General features: G+C 36.9%; 1 protein-coding gene across 2 annotated transcripts in view; it reads right to left on the bottom strand.

The window, feature by feature from the left end:
* MGAT4D (MGAT4 family member D) overlaps nucleotides 1–16,978 on the bottom strand; it is a 39,764-nt gene that overhangs the window by 16,357 nt on the left and 6,429 nt on the right. The window contains exons 1-7 of one of the 2 annotated variants that reach the window (XM_009963135.3): nucleotides 14,758–14,976; nucleotides 12,050–12,211; nucleotides 8,409–8,549; nucleotides 6,342–6,475; nucleotides 4,121–4,167; nucleotides 1,625–1,738; nucleotides 225–300 (exon numbers count right to left, since the gene is read on the bottom strand). In XM_009963135.3, coding sequence (XP_009961437.1) covers nucleotides 225–300; nucleotides 1,625–1,738; nucleotides 4,121–4,167; nucleotides 6,342–6,475; nucleotides 8,409–8,549; nucleotides 12,050–12,197 — 660 coding nt within the window. In that variant the 5' untranslated portion in view covers nucleotides 12,198–12,211; nucleotides 14,758–14,976. Of the gene's footprint in view, nucleotides 1–224; nucleotides 301–1,624; nucleotides 1,739–4,120; nucleotides 4,168–6,341; nucleotides 6,476–8,408; nucleotides 8,550–12,049; nucleotides 12,212–14,757; nucleotides 14,977–16,978 lie in introns of those variants that run through there. The other variant, XM_042796787.1, reaches the window with a different exon arrangement.

The raw sequence follows: 16,978 nt of genomic DNA, 5'->3' as shown, positions 1-16,978 counted from the left end.
TCACAAACGACAGGAGGTACGGATGGATTTAATCAAATAGTACCTGGGTGCAAGGTATACATAAACACAGAAATATGTGGATGCTTGTAAAGAGCATGGGCAAAATACACAGAAAATTACAACAGATTGCTGTTTTTATTGAGGACTTTGAAACAAATTAAAATTGCCAAAGCTAATAATTAGTGCAGATGTATTGCAGCTACTTAATGATAATGTGAACATACCTGTAAATAAAATGTTCCCTTAGGTTGGGCATATAGCATTAAAAAGCTATAATCCAAATTCTGTTTAGTTCTCCACCTAGACATAAGCAGCAAATTCTGATAAGCTTTGGGGGGGGGGGGGGGGGGGGGGGGTTTGCAAGAGTTATTTCTATAATAAAAGCATTTCTAAAGCTCTGCAGTTTTTTCTCTACAGTAAAATTGTAAGGTTGAGTATTCTAACATTGTTAAGTGAATAAAAATTCCTCTATAATCAGTGTAAACATTTGTAAATAATTTGACTTTCCTATAAAAGTTAACATTAACTAAGCAACAAATTTTGATCTGTATCAATGCAGCCCGAAACAAAACGTCTAACAAGTGCATTCATGTCATATGACTTCAAGATTCTAATCATTACATTATGAACATTAGAGATCAACACACAGTGATTATTTAAAGATCTAAAATTAAGTGCTTGTACTGATGAACAGCACAGAAAACAAGTTGATAAACTTCATTTTCAGGTTTAACTGTACAGATAGATTTTTTTTTTCTACAAAGTACAGTCTCTCATTTTACCAGAGGATGAAGCTGATGTTTGATAATCAATGCTAAAAGACCAGAGCAATTTATCAGTATTCAATTAACATAAAAGTGTACCTGATTCAAATCTAATCATATCTGAAACTTAAGTATAAGTATGTAAACATGTTTATGCTCTGAAAGATGTAAGGTTTATCTATAAACCCAATACACATGCATATAAACACTTGCTGATTTCCTCCAGCCTAAAGTCTCAGTACTGCAGCTCTCTTGCTGCATTATTGGGGTAGCTTCTGATATATTAGTTATTGTTGATCAAAAGAAAATTAGTTTCCTCCAACAAATCAATTTTGTTAGATTATACTCTCTGTCTCGGTGAATCTGAGGCACATCAATGAATGAAATCACCATTAGGATATACTATTAACAGTGGTATAAAAAGTCCATGATCACCAAAAGTTGTGTCACTAATTAAACCCTCAGTAGTTGTTACTAGTTAGCAAAGGGGCCACATGGGGTTTCCTTTGTGTGTTCACAAAGCCTCTACCTTACCTGTCACAGAAAATATTTTCCTATTTTTTTCCTTTATGACCAGATCATCTAGCCTATCACCTCTTGGCATTATCCATCTGGTTTAAAACCTGTGGGAAGCCTAGAGTCAAAACCCAAAGGAGAATTGTTGGCTCTCACCCTGAAGCTGATGTACAGCATAACTTTTCTCAAGATCCCCTTGTCTAATAATTTTTTAAAAATGTACACTTGAGGTCCATTAGCTCTGAAATAAAAAAACATTATCATCTCAAACAATGTTGACTTTTGCAGAATTTTCCATTTTATACTGCTTGCAAAAATTCTTAGGCTTTATACAGCTATCTTACCTTACTCTGTCCTCCGAATCCCCAAATGTTTTCTTCAGGTTGGAAAGATCTGGATAATAAGAAGCAGGAGGAGAAATAACCTCTAGGACTCCAGACTGGATTTCTCTGGGGAAGCTGTGAAGAGAAGCTTAGTGAGACCCCATTCCTCAAAGAAACTTTTGAGGGCAACCGCAGACGGCAGCTCCCCAGAGTTAGGGCTGCTCCTCCGTAAGTGGAATTCACAACTCTAGCAAAGAAATTTAAGTCATATAGATTTTAAATTAGGAACCAAGAAGGGATCTTTGACAATCATCAAAACAGGCAGGACTGTAACTCATCAAAGTCACATAGAACACTGAAGAAAAGTGTCTCAGAAATCCTGCCCCTCCTGCATCTGTAGATAACCCTGAGATGGTTGCCAAAATGCAGCAGTAATTCACAACCAAATCCACTATCTGGAACTACACACAACTGTTCCCCCTTGCATGACAGCTCCTAGCTTCCTTACACTTGTTCTAATTCTACATTCTAGCCAAAATAATACTGTCCTGGTGTGAATTTGATACTGTCCTGGGGGGGGGTTGGTATGGGGAGTCTGGTCTAACCTCTGCTCCAAGGATTAAATTTTCCATTTAAAAAGTCATTGAAAAAAATGTGTTACTGACTTTGGGAGCCAAACCTGGAATTCAAACCTCCCTCTTCCTCCACAATATGTTAAAAAAAAAAATTCCTTCAGTTTTTAATTAGGTATATACTGAAATAAGGAGTTTTCAGAAATGAGTTTCTCATTTCCTATGATTAATGAAAAAAGCTAACATTAAAAATCAAGCATATCACCGTACAAGCATACATATGAAAAAGAATATCAATCTTACTGTGTAATACTGACTCTGCAGTAATTTTTTCAAAAAACATAAATCATAAAATTGATCAAAGTGCTTCAGTTGCTGTATGTATTGTACCTTGGTGGTGCTCCACAGGACTGAGGAGGACTGCCTCTTCTCCCACTCCCAGCTACAGCACTCCCAGCTAAGCTAAGCCCTCTGGAAGTGGGAAGCTATTGCTGTTACTTAGCTAGCAGGCTCAGCTTGGGGAGCCTTCTGGGGGGAACCTGCACCCTAAATACAGTCTGGGAAACCCTTGAGTGGAGCAGGACATGCAGAAAAGCCTCAAAAGCGAAGGAAGAGGGCAACCTCTCCAGGGATCTTGTTCAATTTTTTTGTTTTGTTTTGGGTGGGTGTCCATCTCTTTTCCTAAGTAACAAGTGAAGTGATAGGACAAGAGGAAATGGCCTCAAGTTGCACCAGGGGAGGTTTAGATTGGGTATTAGGAAAAATTTCTTCACCAAAAGGGTTATCAAGGATTGGAATGGGCTGCCCAGGGAAGTGGCTGAGTCACCAACCCTGAAGGTATTTAAAAGCCATGGTGATGTGACACCTGGGGACTTGGAAGTGCTAGGTTAATGATTGGACTTGATGATCTTCAATGTCTTTTCCAACCGAAATGATTCTATAATCCTAATAAGACATTGATACAAATATTGAGAACTCTCTTATAGTCATTTTAAAGAAGGTGAGAGAGGAAAGGCTGTTTCGCTTCAAATACTGGCCAAAGTGGGGTTCCGTCAGAGTAACCAATTCACAAATAAGCTTGCGCATCGAAGAAACCAGCAACGCCAGTACTGCAGCACAATGCAGATTTCATCTCTTGCCTTCTTCAGTCAGTTGCACTTCATAGCCTTTAGCCTCATCAGTTTTGTGAGTTACACTGCTATACACTATACTATTTCTTAGAAAGCAGCTTTTGTAAGACAAAATAAATCTCCAATAAGTGTTTTTTGCTTTTTTGCCCATACATTTTAATTTAATAGTTCCTCTCAAGCTGCTCTAAGGTTTTTAACATGCACATGATGCTGTAAATGTCTATGGGAAAGAATGATAAGAGCAAGCAAAACTGCAGTGGGAAACAAGCCTTTATGGGATAGCTCTTACATGAATTTGGCAAGGCAACGAATACCCATCTCATGTTACCCATCATATAATGGTATTTAACATTAGAAATAGAATCCCATTGCTGTCCATTGCCTTCATGAAAAAGAGGCAAACAGGGAAACAAAGACACCTAGAAAACATGACAGGCATCTGCATACACTGCAGGGCTGTGAAGTCAGTGGGGACCAAATACACATAGCCTCAGGTGCCTTGAACCGCATCATTAATTTCATGGCAAAAAGACTTAGGTTCAAGTAAATATTTATCAGAGGCATAAGCTGAGACCTTGCCTGTTTAGTTAAAGCATATTTGTGAAATAAGAAAAGGAAAACCCGATATACATCTTTCTGTTCTGAATTTCACAGTGTTACACTATACGTACCAAGAGTGCAACTTTGCCTCATGTCTTAGCAGCTCCATTTCAGTCTGGTAGAGCTATCATTTATTGCTGAAATGCCCTGATTCTTTCCATAAAAGCTCAAAATGTGTTCACTATCTGTGGGGTGTTATGCTCTATAGGACTTACCTGTTTTTTACACTTTCTGCAACACTGTTAACATATTCTCCATTCACCTAAAGAAAAGAAGGGGGGGTTCATGTCACTCATTTTTGTATAAGCAACATTTTGTAGGGAATATTTATATGCAAAATTTTCATTTTCATTCTCTAATTCTTTTAATTCCAAACAAAAACAACATGTTATAGCAGTATTTCTACTAAAGGACAGTATGGGGTTTTCAAGCCAACTGAATTTTCAATGTAGGTGAAAGTAGAACTGAAGTATCTCCAGCTATGGTTTCTGCATTTTGTTTTTTCAGTGCTTCTGCAGAAGGACAAGCCATTTTCTTCATAAAATTCTGTTCTACAGCTTTCAGTTATGCCAGAAGAACACAGTCATGTAACTGTCAGTAAAAAGAGCCATTTCAGGTTAATCATCCAAAAAATCACAAAAGAGACCTGAGGCTGTTGAGAAATGTCACCTGAGCAAAATCTTCTAAAGCTAGTGATACTCAGAATTTTTATTTAAAGTTTCTTCCTAATATAACAAACCTACAGCTCAGTCTTGAAATTTTGAGGACGTGTGTATTCATTGCTGCTGTTTCATAAAAGTAACAGTTTTACTGTGCAAAACACATCTGTTAACTATATTAAAGAGTACCAAGTTTTATGGATGTGATTTCCAAAGCAATACAAAACCTGTCTTCACATTTCACATTTTTTTTTAAATATACAGATAATCATTACCAGCTATATATTAAATTTGTAATAAGTAAAAACTATATGAATTGGTAAGTAAATAACTGTGGTAAGAAAAAAATACCAACAACTTTGCAATCCAGTTTCAGTCAATAAGTTACTCTGACTTAACCCATGACGTAAACATTTAACTTGATCTTCTGAAACTTTCTGGGAAAAAGGAAGGTGTAGAGCAGTGATCACACCTGCCCTCCTCTCATAATTAAATGTTCTTATCACCTCTCATATCAGCATGATCAACCTGCTCTAATTTATTGCATGGCTGAAAAATGAAAGCTGCAAGAACATGACTTTGGGGAGTGGGAGAAAGGGGAGAGACTGATTCTTACAATGGCAGTTTAATCCTGAATTGGCTGAAATGGACTGTTACTACAACCAAATAAACTGTTAAAAGTGCTGCATTGGGCCTGTCCACAGTGGGAAACTGTACTATTCAGAAGTTAATCCTTAAAAACTCAAAGAACTCTCTGAAGCTCTGTAACAGAAGGTTTATCTGAACAGCAGCTGGGCAAAGCTCATCATTGCCACTGCTTCTCACTGGGAAACAGCAACTGTAAAAGAAGTTCAGGTCCTGAAAATCATGCTGAAGAGGAACTACACCCAGTAAAATTGGACCTCTCTACTTATCATTGTGATCCAAACAGAGAAGTGGAAGTCATGACCTAACTTATTAGCGAACTATGTTCTGTTCGACAGTACTACAGCTGCAAAAGCTGCTCTAAGTGATGACTGAAATAAAACCCAAACTTTAAACTAGTTAATGAATACATGCATGAAACTTAATGTTGTTTATGGAAGGGAAATGAAATATGAAGAGTAAATCTGAAGTCTGATTAACTGCACAGTCCTTTTACCTTCAAGTAACTATCACTAGCTAATTCCCTTCTGTAGCTTTTCTCCAGTATGATGAAAAAATTTTGGAATGAGAAAAAAATTCATTTACTGCTAACATTTTACAATGAGCACTGTTTACTTTCCTCAACATGGAGCCATTCAAGTCTCTGAACAGTTTTCTCCTTCACAAGAAATGCCAACACACATACAGAAGGCAAGGATCCAGCATGTCAAGGTACTTTGCAAGATATATAATATCAAAACAGGAGATAAATAATCTGAACTTTTGTTAGGCTGAGTAAATTTACTTTTTTCAAGTTCTCTGGAACTTCTCTGTCGAGGATTTACATTTCATCTTTAAGTAGAATACTTTCAGAGATAATTAACGAGTCCACTTGGTTTTATTTGAAAATGTGACTGCAACGACTGTGTTTGTAAATGTAGTATGACTTTTTACCCTGCGATCATCTGAGTTACAGGGTATTTTCCACATATGAACACTGAAGCACTAACTCCTCACTATCTCTTCCAGCCCTGAAGAAATCCCTCCCAAAGGCCTGGCTAACAGGATTGTGCTGCCTCTCCTACACTATTACGCTAAGTCATAAATCTCCATATTGTCTATCAGCATACTGTAGCTTTTCATGCAAACTTACCTCTGCTACAAAGATGATTATTATGCAGTCATTCTTTTGCTCTTCAGAAAATTCGTACAGTAAGGAATGCAGTGTATTTATCAGATAATGTTGTTTTTCCCTTTTCACAGTAGGAATACCCATCACCAGTGAGACTGCAAAGAAAGAAATCCACAAGCCATGTGATTTTAAGTCAGGTAAAGGAAATCTGAAATTACATTTTCATTTTGATTTGATGTGACCATGAGACTTGGTGACAGTTAATACTCCTACAGCACTGTGACAGCATTTACTTTACTGCCTGGAAGGAGAGATACCTCCAGCTAAGTTTAGGTTAGAGACATCTGTGTCTGTGTTATAAGCACCAGGCCTACACTGTGCAGACTGTCACCATTTGAGAACATGGAGATATTACTACCTCTGGCAAACACATAGGTATCTGCTATTGAGTTCCAAAAGTGAGTATTGCAAAGTAAGTGCTAGCTCTTGGTATGGAGTTGGAGATCCGAGTAGTTACATTTTTTTTAAAGTTAAATTGATTGAGATCTGAGAGAGTTAAACCAACACTGCTTTAGTGAGCAAGATTTGCATGGGAGGTGAGCACTGTGTATCTCAGAAAGGAATCCAACTCAAAAATCTTACCGAGCAGTTTAATTGATAGGAACCAATAGCTCTAACATAATCAATAATAAGAAGAAAGGAACTTAGACATTGTTGTTATTAAGAAGAAAGGAAGTGAAATTGTCTCTGTCAAAGACTCCGCTAGTGGCAAACCTGTGCTGTATTACTTCATTAGATTGTAAGCAGGACGTCTCTTTTTTCACTGGTATGGGCATTACCTAAAGCAGTGACCTAATATAGCTCAGAAAGCCTGTGGAATTCTTAGTCCTTGCAGATGATTCCTATTCACCAAAACCTTGTGAGGCTGGTAAGGAAGCAGCAGATTTTGAAGGAAAGGAGTAGGTTCAGTTAGTGACTTGCTCCAGACTTCATCATCCATGCCAGTGTCAGCTCAAAAATGCCAAAGTTCCAACATTCCTTCCCAGCACATAACCTGCTAAACCGCTGGGGTTTTGTTTGGTTTTACACACTGAAGGTCAACCTGTACTTGTTAAACTGAAGTCTTGCTATTGAGATTTTTCATGTGCAAATAATTGAAAATTAAACATGGAGTATTATTTTATTACTTATTACTTTTCTTCCTTTTTTTTTTTTTTTCCTTGCTTGTGAATGTATCTGATTTTCTGAGGGTCTCTTGCAAATCATGTTGTTGACAGCCTCTGGTCTTTCACAAATTAACACTGATCTATGAGCACTCCAGTGAAAACTGCAGCACTAGATCACATTGCTGCAACTACGCCTACTAATGAGAAGAATGTGGAAAATAATCCACTGTCATGGGCAAGTTGGATTTTTAGTTAAATCAAAAAGTGCTGCCAATGTTTCCTTATATAAAATCACCCTAGAGAAAAGTCATAATTCCAACAAAATACAAAACCCAGCAAAATGGTTGACTAGTTCCTTGCTTGCTTACTGCTTGTGAACATTCTTTTTACCTATCACATGACAGTTTGGAGAAGATGTAACTATAATTTGTATTATTGTTCTCTGGAATTAATTATGATTTGTGCAAGTGTCAGCTGATTTCTCATGTTGATGAAAAAGCTACATTGAAGATTTATTAATGTCCTTTAAACGACCACATCACCTTTCCATTTGCTTCTAACTTTAGCCAACTGAGCGCATTCTAAATTCTCCTTGGCTTCCTCAATCATACTAATTTTGTGAGGAAAAAATGTCAGGTAATAGCTATATGAACATATGACTAAAACAAAAATAATGTTTTTCAATTATGACTATTTTCTGTTGATATTTGAAAAGGTTCGTCATAATACTTTGGGGTAAAGACTTGAAACTGGGATGGGTGTGGTAAAAGTGCTCTCACCATCCCCACTAAAATTTATTCAGTTTGGCAACATTATAAAGTTTAGGGAGAAATCCCACTCCGAACTTTGAGTATGCTTCATTGCTATAACTTAATATAAAATATAAACATGCAGAAAATATTAGCCAAACCTTATTTCCTACCTCCAGTTCTGTGTTGCCCAAAAATAACATTTGGGAAAATGCCATCTTCGTATTCTCTAAGGTGAGGTAGATAGTAGTACATGTTTGTAAGATGCACAGGGAGTCTTCTGGTGAGGTTTAACACCTTCCACTTGGTATCATCTTGAAGAAACAACAAACCCACATATACACGTAAATTAAAGCGTCAGCAGTGAAGCCTATTATTTCAACAGTTTTCCTCAACTGAATGCTAGCAGATTACCACACATGACACTATTCAATCAGAACTATTCCTCAGAAGCGATAATATATTATCCTCCTGCGGTAATAAACCGAGGATCCCCCAGTACAAGCCGCCCACCCAGGCAATGGTGCTGAGCTCTGAGCCTGAACGTCCTGGGAACTCTGCCTGCACTTCCCTGTGCACAAACAGTTGCAGGATGGAGCCATCTCAAAACACACTAAGTGGTTATTTTAAAAGGAGCAGGGAGAAAAATGTTTTTTTTTGCACAGCTGGCAAGCAACTTCTTAAATGAAACACAGATTCTGATTAATAACTTTCTTAATTACTTAAAAGGCTTAAATGATTTCCCCAAAATGTAACACATGGTGGTTTTTGGGGCTCAAGCAGAAGTTCTCAGGTTATAAAAAGTCCTATGGCAAGAAGGACAACCAGATCCAGGCCTTCAGAAACTATTTGAGAAACTAAAGATAGTAGTAGTTAAGAGAAAAGTTTTCTTTACTAGTTTAAAATAAAGATGAATGTAATTAGAGTATTTATTCATGTTGAAATAACTCAAGTGTGACTTTATAAAAATAATCCTATTTTTTTTTAAATAAGCCATATAAAAAACAGATACCATGAATTTACTAATTTATGTTCCTCGATATATTCTTGAGTGTTCCAGTGGTGGTAAAAATTTGTTAAAATAAATTTAACAAAAACCTGAACAACTGAATTCTAAAATCATTATAAAACCAATTATAAGCTTGCAAAAAAAAATGTGCTTAATGTAAGATACCTGTGGGGACAGAGATAGTATTGCACCATACAATTTTAAAAGGTATTTGAATGGATTAAAATGAAGACTATATTTACGAAGCATAGAAAATGGTTTTTCTAATATTTAAGAAAACTGCTTGGAAACAAAACTGAAGATGACTCTGGACTTTATTTACCAGTTATCTAAAAGCTTAAATCTTGCTTTCCTGACACAGGCAGCATATGGTGCTCATACTAGAATTTTGTCTGTCATTCTCTGCTGCTCAATTTTTCTATACCTTACACTAGCTACCTACAGTGTGTATGTCTTTTTGCTCTAGAAGAAAAATAAAGCTCCTATGAATTTATCTAAGGTAATTCATACTTCATTGTGGGTCTCCTCCAGACACATCATCAGGTGTGCAAAGAGGCTGATGCTAGGGCACCCTGTGGTAACAGAACACTACCTCACAAGTAGTTTTAGCCAACAAAATCATGTTAACAGCCTTCTGAGCTGCAGAAAACTTTAAAATTACTTTTCAGTCAGTAAAGCAACAGAAGATTTATTAACTTAGATGGAAAGTTGTTTCTCCTGAGAAATGTATCTAGGTCCCCAAATCTATCACTCTTCACAGTTACTTAAAACAAGTCTTACAAATTATCATCATCAGCTTTATTCACTCAGCTTAGATCAATGAAGACAGAGGCCTACAGAATGGGCACTGTTTGAAGATTTTCAACTTCCCAAAGATATTCCCACTGAAAATTAGGACTCAACAGAGATTCCCCACTCTACAGAAGAGTTGTTTTTTTTTAAAAAAAAAAAAAAAACACAAACAAACATATATATATGTCCAGGCATTTGTGTATGAAAGAGACCTACAACTCTTCCCACTCAGCTTTGCCATTAAATGTACTGGAATTTTGCTGAATAGAAACTTTTTTTTTTTTAAATCACCTTCATAACTTTTCAAGGACTTTCCATTTCTATTTGGAAGTAGTACCTATTAAAAGTTGGGCAAAGGGACTTTGGTTTTATTGCATACAATAAGCCTTTTCATTTTTGTTGTACAGTAAAACCTGGCTGGAATGGAAAGCAGATGGGTACATAAAACTATTCAGTGATTTTGTAAAAATAAAAGGAAAAACTATTCAGTGATTTAGTAAAAATAAAAGGAAAATTATTCAGTGATTTTAAAAAATTTCTACTTTGAATCCTGTGAATTGACAGATTTAATACTTTCTGATATTCAGCTACCTCCAGTAAGAATGAAGAGCAGAGGGAAAGGGAACTTGCACTCTCCTCTAGTGCTATTATGTGCATTAGGCAAAAACTCTTTGTCCACACATGTGGGGCTACTGGTAGCTGACAACATGGTCTTTATTCTAAAGCCTGTAAGGCCACCACCTTGCCAACACTCAAGCATTTGGTTATACCCATCTGAATTAATACTGAATAAATAGACAAGAGGCGCAGAAGAACAGGGTAAGAAACAAAGCTGACTATACAAAGCAGGAATGCACCTTATTCCTTCTTCCCGTGTTACCAGCCTACTGTACTGAATGCAAATAAGGATTTTAAAAATGTAGTTTTCAGTAGCATCCAGACCCATTTTGATGTTGGGGTGTGTTGTGGAATGCTCCCAGCAGAGAGATGCCCCTTCTAGTTTTCCTTCTCTCCTCAGGGAAGTATTTGTTCCAGTCTGAACAGGGAGGAAGGTAGATTCTGCACTACTACCTCGCTCCTTTCAGGGGACAGGATCAAACTACCTCATCTATTGTATACAACTACAGTGTGCAGATAGATGGGGATGTATAACAGTCTGTAAGGCAAGGATCTAATGTATTTTTAAATAAATAAGAAGTTTAATTAAACAATGGGAATAAGCCAGATCATTAAACTTAACTGCGTATTGGTGTCCCTCTTAAAAAAAAAAGGCAGAGATCCCACTCAAAGGTTTTCTTTTAATTGGCATCACTTACAAGCATTCACACTTCCTTCAGATGATTAACAAACTACTTGCAAGATAAAAATAAATTCTAGAGGGAACATTCTTAGTCTGTATCTAGTCAGCAAGACCTCATGGGGCTTCTCAACTCCTGGGTTCAGGCAGGCACCCAGCTGCACCCAGTCTGCCTGCTGAGCTGAGACTGCGCACCCACCACACGCACCTCGGTGCCCAAGGTCTGCTGACAGCACAGCAGAGCACCCATGGACAAAAAGCCTCCCCCAAAAGTCACTCCACCTGGACACGAGGTGGACCAGGACTGTGGAACATCTGAGGAGGTGCACCTGCCCTCCAGGTTAGGCACAGCGCTAGTATTTATCAGGGTGTAGTGGCATAATAGAAGCTGGTAAAAATATCTTGTTCAGTGCTCTGTGGTTGGCAGCAAGAGAGGGAGAAGCACTGGAAGAAACTCAATTAGCAATACATACAGCTTTGCCACTATGACACCACTGTGGTCTATCATGTCCCCTTTTTTTCTCTCGTTTAGTTACCAACTGATCCAATTCACAAAGTGGCTACAGATTATTTCCCCGCCCTTTTTTTAAAGTAGAAACTTTTACCTAATGCTAATATAATCAAATCAGTGATTTTTCTCCCCATGTCGGTGATAAAGAAACATGAGCACACAAAACTCTGAACCATTAACGCAGCACATTTTTATACATACAAACCTGTATGATTTGTTGCCAAGTTCATTCTTTTTGCAACTACATGTTTAATTTCATCTAGGGCACTGCTTAGTTCCTGTGATCTTTTTTTATTTTCCTTTTCAGCATACAATAGTCTTTGCTGAAGTTCCAGAAATTGGCTTTGGTACATGTCTATCTCATTTCCTGCAATGCAAACATAATTTGAAAGAGGTGAATTATACGATGGAATAAACAGAAAGTTGAAGAATAAGAGACAGTCCAGAAGAAGACATGACCAGAAGTGTATAAACAATAATAAAAGAGGCTGCTTGAAGTTTATCCATGGAATGAAGAAGTCTAGAATAGTATTAAGTAGAGTCTAGGGAGCACAACTGGGTAAAGGCTTGCAGTTGAAGACAAGAACAAGAATCTGAACAAGGAAAGTCAGTGAAAGATGAGGAGTTACAGGGAAAAGTGCTATCCAGTAAAGCCAACAACATTTTACACTATGTGACAAATCTTGATGACCCTTTTCACACTGAAGAGTGTAATTATGTAATGGCTTGTCTTTTGTATAAAACACTATTAAAATTAAAATACAGATATTAAGGTATTCAGTCTTCATCTGAGTGAAAAAGTGACTAGATTATATTAAGAACTATTAGTAAGGATAGTTATTTGAACTCTTGGATATATTTAATTAGATAACAACTGAAATTGTGACCTGGATTGAAGGATACCGTCATAATATATAGCCCACTTTGAAGGAAACACTCTACAGTCTTATCAATATTAGAAACACTGTCCTCTCAGTCATGGTCATCAGACACCCTTGCTGTTCTGCACAGTATTGCCAAATAGTGTCAATGTTATGTTTACAGAAGATCCATTTTCCTAAGAAGCAAGTACTGTCAGAACTTCTCAGTTATCACAGATGATATACAACATTCATACCTGTCAGTGCCTCCACTGCCTCATTGCCACATGAATAAAGATTGTTAGGCTTATTAAAATCAATATAAGATGACACTTCAATAATGTCACTCACTTTGCAATAGAAAGTAAAGAAAGTAGAGGGCAGAAGGGGACTTCTACTTAATTTTAAAATGTTTCACAATACTCCTTTTTTAAAATGTTTTGGGTTTTTGTGGGTTTCGGGGGGGTTTTTTGTGTTTTTTTTTAATTATTTTTATTTGTTTGTTTGTTTAGTTAAATGTTGTTATTAAGACACTATTTTGTGGACTGTGCTGAGTCCCATCCTTGGCAGGACTCATTTTCTAGGATCCCCCATTGTCTCTCAGCAAAAGTGAATTCCTGGGGATTCTAGCCTGTAAAAGAAACTAAGAGCAAAATGCGCAGGTAATGCAAATCTGTGAGGATTTGCAGAGGCATTTCAAACTGGAATTAATTTTCATTTTAGATAGACAGGGGGTTTTATTTGCAGTAAACACAAGTCCTTTAATCAATAAATGCATGATTGGAAGACCCTGAAGTTTAAAACATCTAGGAAGAAAGTAGTTAGAAAAAAAAAAAAAAAAGTAAACATGTGATCTGTATTATTATTACTATCATTATTGGTCTCATTAAAAATTCTAAGTATGTTTAGTAAAATGCTCATAAAATTAATGCTTCCTAAGACTTTCTGACAGTCTTAATGTTTTGACTTGCAAGAAAGGCATTCATATCTAGGAGTGTTCCATCCTGTGCAGCTATGAATTTAAATTTAGCATTGTTGAAGGGAGGATTGTTTCAGCTGAGGGCAACCAAAAATCTCTACTTTACTGAAGTAGGCTTCCATAAAAAATAATTGGAGAACAAACAAACAAATAAATAAGTGGAAGGATATATATATATAAATAAATGAGGAAACAGATGGAGAGTCCATCTTTAACAACTAAAAGGGAAAGGTTAAAATATATTTCCAATACAAATCTGTCCCGAGACATCAGACTACAGAGATAGAACCCCAAATGAGCTAAATTACTGGAGCACCTAAGGATGATCCCTTTCATCAACTACTATGTAGGAATACACTTTCTTGTCTTATGCTTTCCTTTCGTATCTGTGTTTCCAATGCCATAATGCAGCCTTTAGCTTTTTGCTTTAGAATGTGTATGAATAAAATGGAAACAGAAGGTTTAAGGTGATTTAGGTGACTGACAAAGATTAACTGTACTGTTTTCATAGCAAGAAAGTGATTCCAAATAGAGCATCAATACATGTAAACACGGTGGAGATTTATCTTATAATTCCAAGACAAATTCAGGGGTATAAACTAAAGATACAGTAATGGATGTACATTTTTCTTTAAATTCCAATTGCCTTTATTAGGAGTTAGATAGAATCATGCCTCAAGAAAACGTGGAGGTTTAATCTGCAGTAAAGTTCCACATGCTCCTGGGAAGATGCAAACAAAGAGCAAGCACAGAATCTTTGGATAAATACACGTTATCACTGGATGTAACTTACTGCTTCTCAAAAGGAAATCAATCTTTTTGTAATGGAGGTGTTTCATAATTAAATGCTGAAAAGTGTTGTTCCATTGACATTTCCAGTGCTGTGATAGCATAATATTTTGCTAAACCAAACTAAAATTCCCCTCAGTACAAATATATTATAGGAGGAAACAGTAAAGAAATTGTAGATGAATAATAACATTGTAGTCCCTCTCTTTACAAAACTACTGGTGTCACTATAGGGGTGACATTTTGGCAAGCACCACGTAACTGTAGTTTTATTTGCATACTTACAGGTGAGCTTCCAAAATAATATAGATGCTTCTGGCAAATAAAAGGTCAGTACTCAGCCATCACAGAGTAGACCCAAAGAAGCTGGCATTTCTAATCAGCTGCATCTATTTCTTCAGACCAGAAGAGGGAAACCACATTTTTGAGTTTTTCAGGACTGAAGCCTCTGTTCAGTTAATAGAAAAAGACTTAGTAATTGCTTATCACATTTGATTTTGACAGCTGGGGAAGCAAGGGTTTGACAAAAGGAACGTAGTATTCACTCACCCTTAGCAAAGAATGAGTTTCTTATTTTAAACATATATAGTTTGAAATAGAACATGAAATATTCTAAGTGTTATGAGAGCATATGTAAATGAGAAATATTAACTATTAGTAAAACTTTGGTAAAAATTGTGCATTTGGAAGGCAGCACTGAACTTTCTGTATTTTGCTGTGCAATAAGGTACTGTCATGACCAGTATGTGTTACTGATATAATTGTAGCAAGCTAAGAAGATAAAATTAGAAGCATTGTGAAGCTAAATACTTTAAATATTTAAATAGTCATTAAGTTTAAATGGTTTTTAGTGAGTGTGTGTGTGTGTGTGTGTGTGTGTGTGTAAAGCGTTGCTCTCTAAGTATCTAAGGCTCTACAAAGAACTAAACCAGCTGCTTGCAATAGCTTTCTTGGGAAGCAGCAGACAGTGTTTTCACAAATACAGCTCACTCGGGCAAGGAGGGCCAGGAGAAAGGAGCTTTAGCTGTATCATGAAACACCGCCTGACCCCAGCGATAGCCTGACTTGGCAGCACCTTGTCTACCAACAGTTCTATCAGCAATGGGGAGCATCAGGATAAAACTGGAAAATAGTGAGATGAGGGCCTATGACAAGACTACGAAAAGTAAATTAAGATAAAGGCTTCTTTTCCCCTTGGTGAGCTGATGATGAATCACTCTGCTGGGCTAAGGAAATCCTACTAGGAAATTTCAGTGGGGTTACACTGGCTACAAGTGAGGGGAGAAAAAGAAACACAAACCAACCATACGCAGCAATAGCACTCAAAGCTTTTGCAATGCATTTTCAGCTCTACTACAGCATTTCTTCTGACTGTTGTCATATATACTTATGGCTACTGTAATTCTAAGATGGCAATACTTAAAATAGTTTTAAATGCAATCTCATCTGATCTCCTAATAGGTACAAATACGTAACTTTCTGCACTGGAAACAAACTGTTTAAAAACAATACTAATCTATAAAGCAAATACTAAATTCTGATAGTCAAGTGAGTATTTATCTTAGCTCCACGCACATGTACCTCCTGTTATCATAAATGCTTCCAGTTTTATTAACAATTGATTTCTGGCAATATCTAAGGGCTGTGGAAGTATCACTATCTCCTCCTAGCATTCAAAGAAAAAAGCGGGAGTGGCAGAAAGGAGAGAAGACAACACTCCTTAATCTAGCAGTGACTCTTCTTCCTATTTGATTTCAAGGTACACTGTTTATCATACCTAAAGACACTCACTTTTAGAAACCAAATTTTGGTTAATGCTGTCCTTGAAAGAAAACTATATAAGCACACTAACTGCAAAAGATCTTGTCATACTCCACGCTTGGAACTATTGCTTGCTGTTCAGGCTAATGAAGTGTATTAAACTACTGAGGCACACATTGCACTAATAACTGTGGCAGTTTATTATTTCTCGTAACTGATCTAAAATAGACGGACCTTTCTAAATCTTGTAACATGCTTCGCAAGCACGGGTTTTGTTCTGTCTGACTAAGGAAGAAAAACATGTCCTCCAGACAATGCCTCTGAGATCAGAACAGCCAGTTCTTATGCAAACACTTAAATTCAACAATATGCTAAAGTCCGAGGGTATTTAAGCACCTTTCCAGGTAAGGACACCTTCCTGAATTTGCACACGGTCTTTAAATATTTTGTTTATAGCATTACAGCACAGAATTACTTGCGTCTTCCAATAGGTTAGAGACAGACAAGAAAAACTACCATGAAGTCAGAAGGTGCTTCACTTGCACTGGGTACATTCACCCATTATGTTTAATGTTCCTCAGAACTGGGGTAGCTGTGATTGCTGAGCTTTAAGCACAGCACATAGCATGTCTTAATGTGTATCTTAAATCTTCAGAAGCCTCTGAAGTCAGGCCGTGCTCAGGTTGGTTTATTTTACACTGTTGAAAAGGGAAGGTTAAGTGAGCAGGTTAAGAAGCTTCTAATT

The sequence above is a fragment of the Tyto alba genome, unplaced genomic scaffold (assembly GCF_018691265.1).
Source record: "Tyto alba isolate M040663 unplaced genomic scaffold, T.alba_DEE_v4.0 Super-Scaffold_23, whole genome shotgun sequence".
Classification (NCBI taxonomy): Eukaryota; Metazoa; Chordata; class Aves; order Strigiformes; family Tytonidae; genus Tyto; species Tyto alba.
This window is presented reverse-complemented; position numbering and strand designations above follow the sequence as displayed.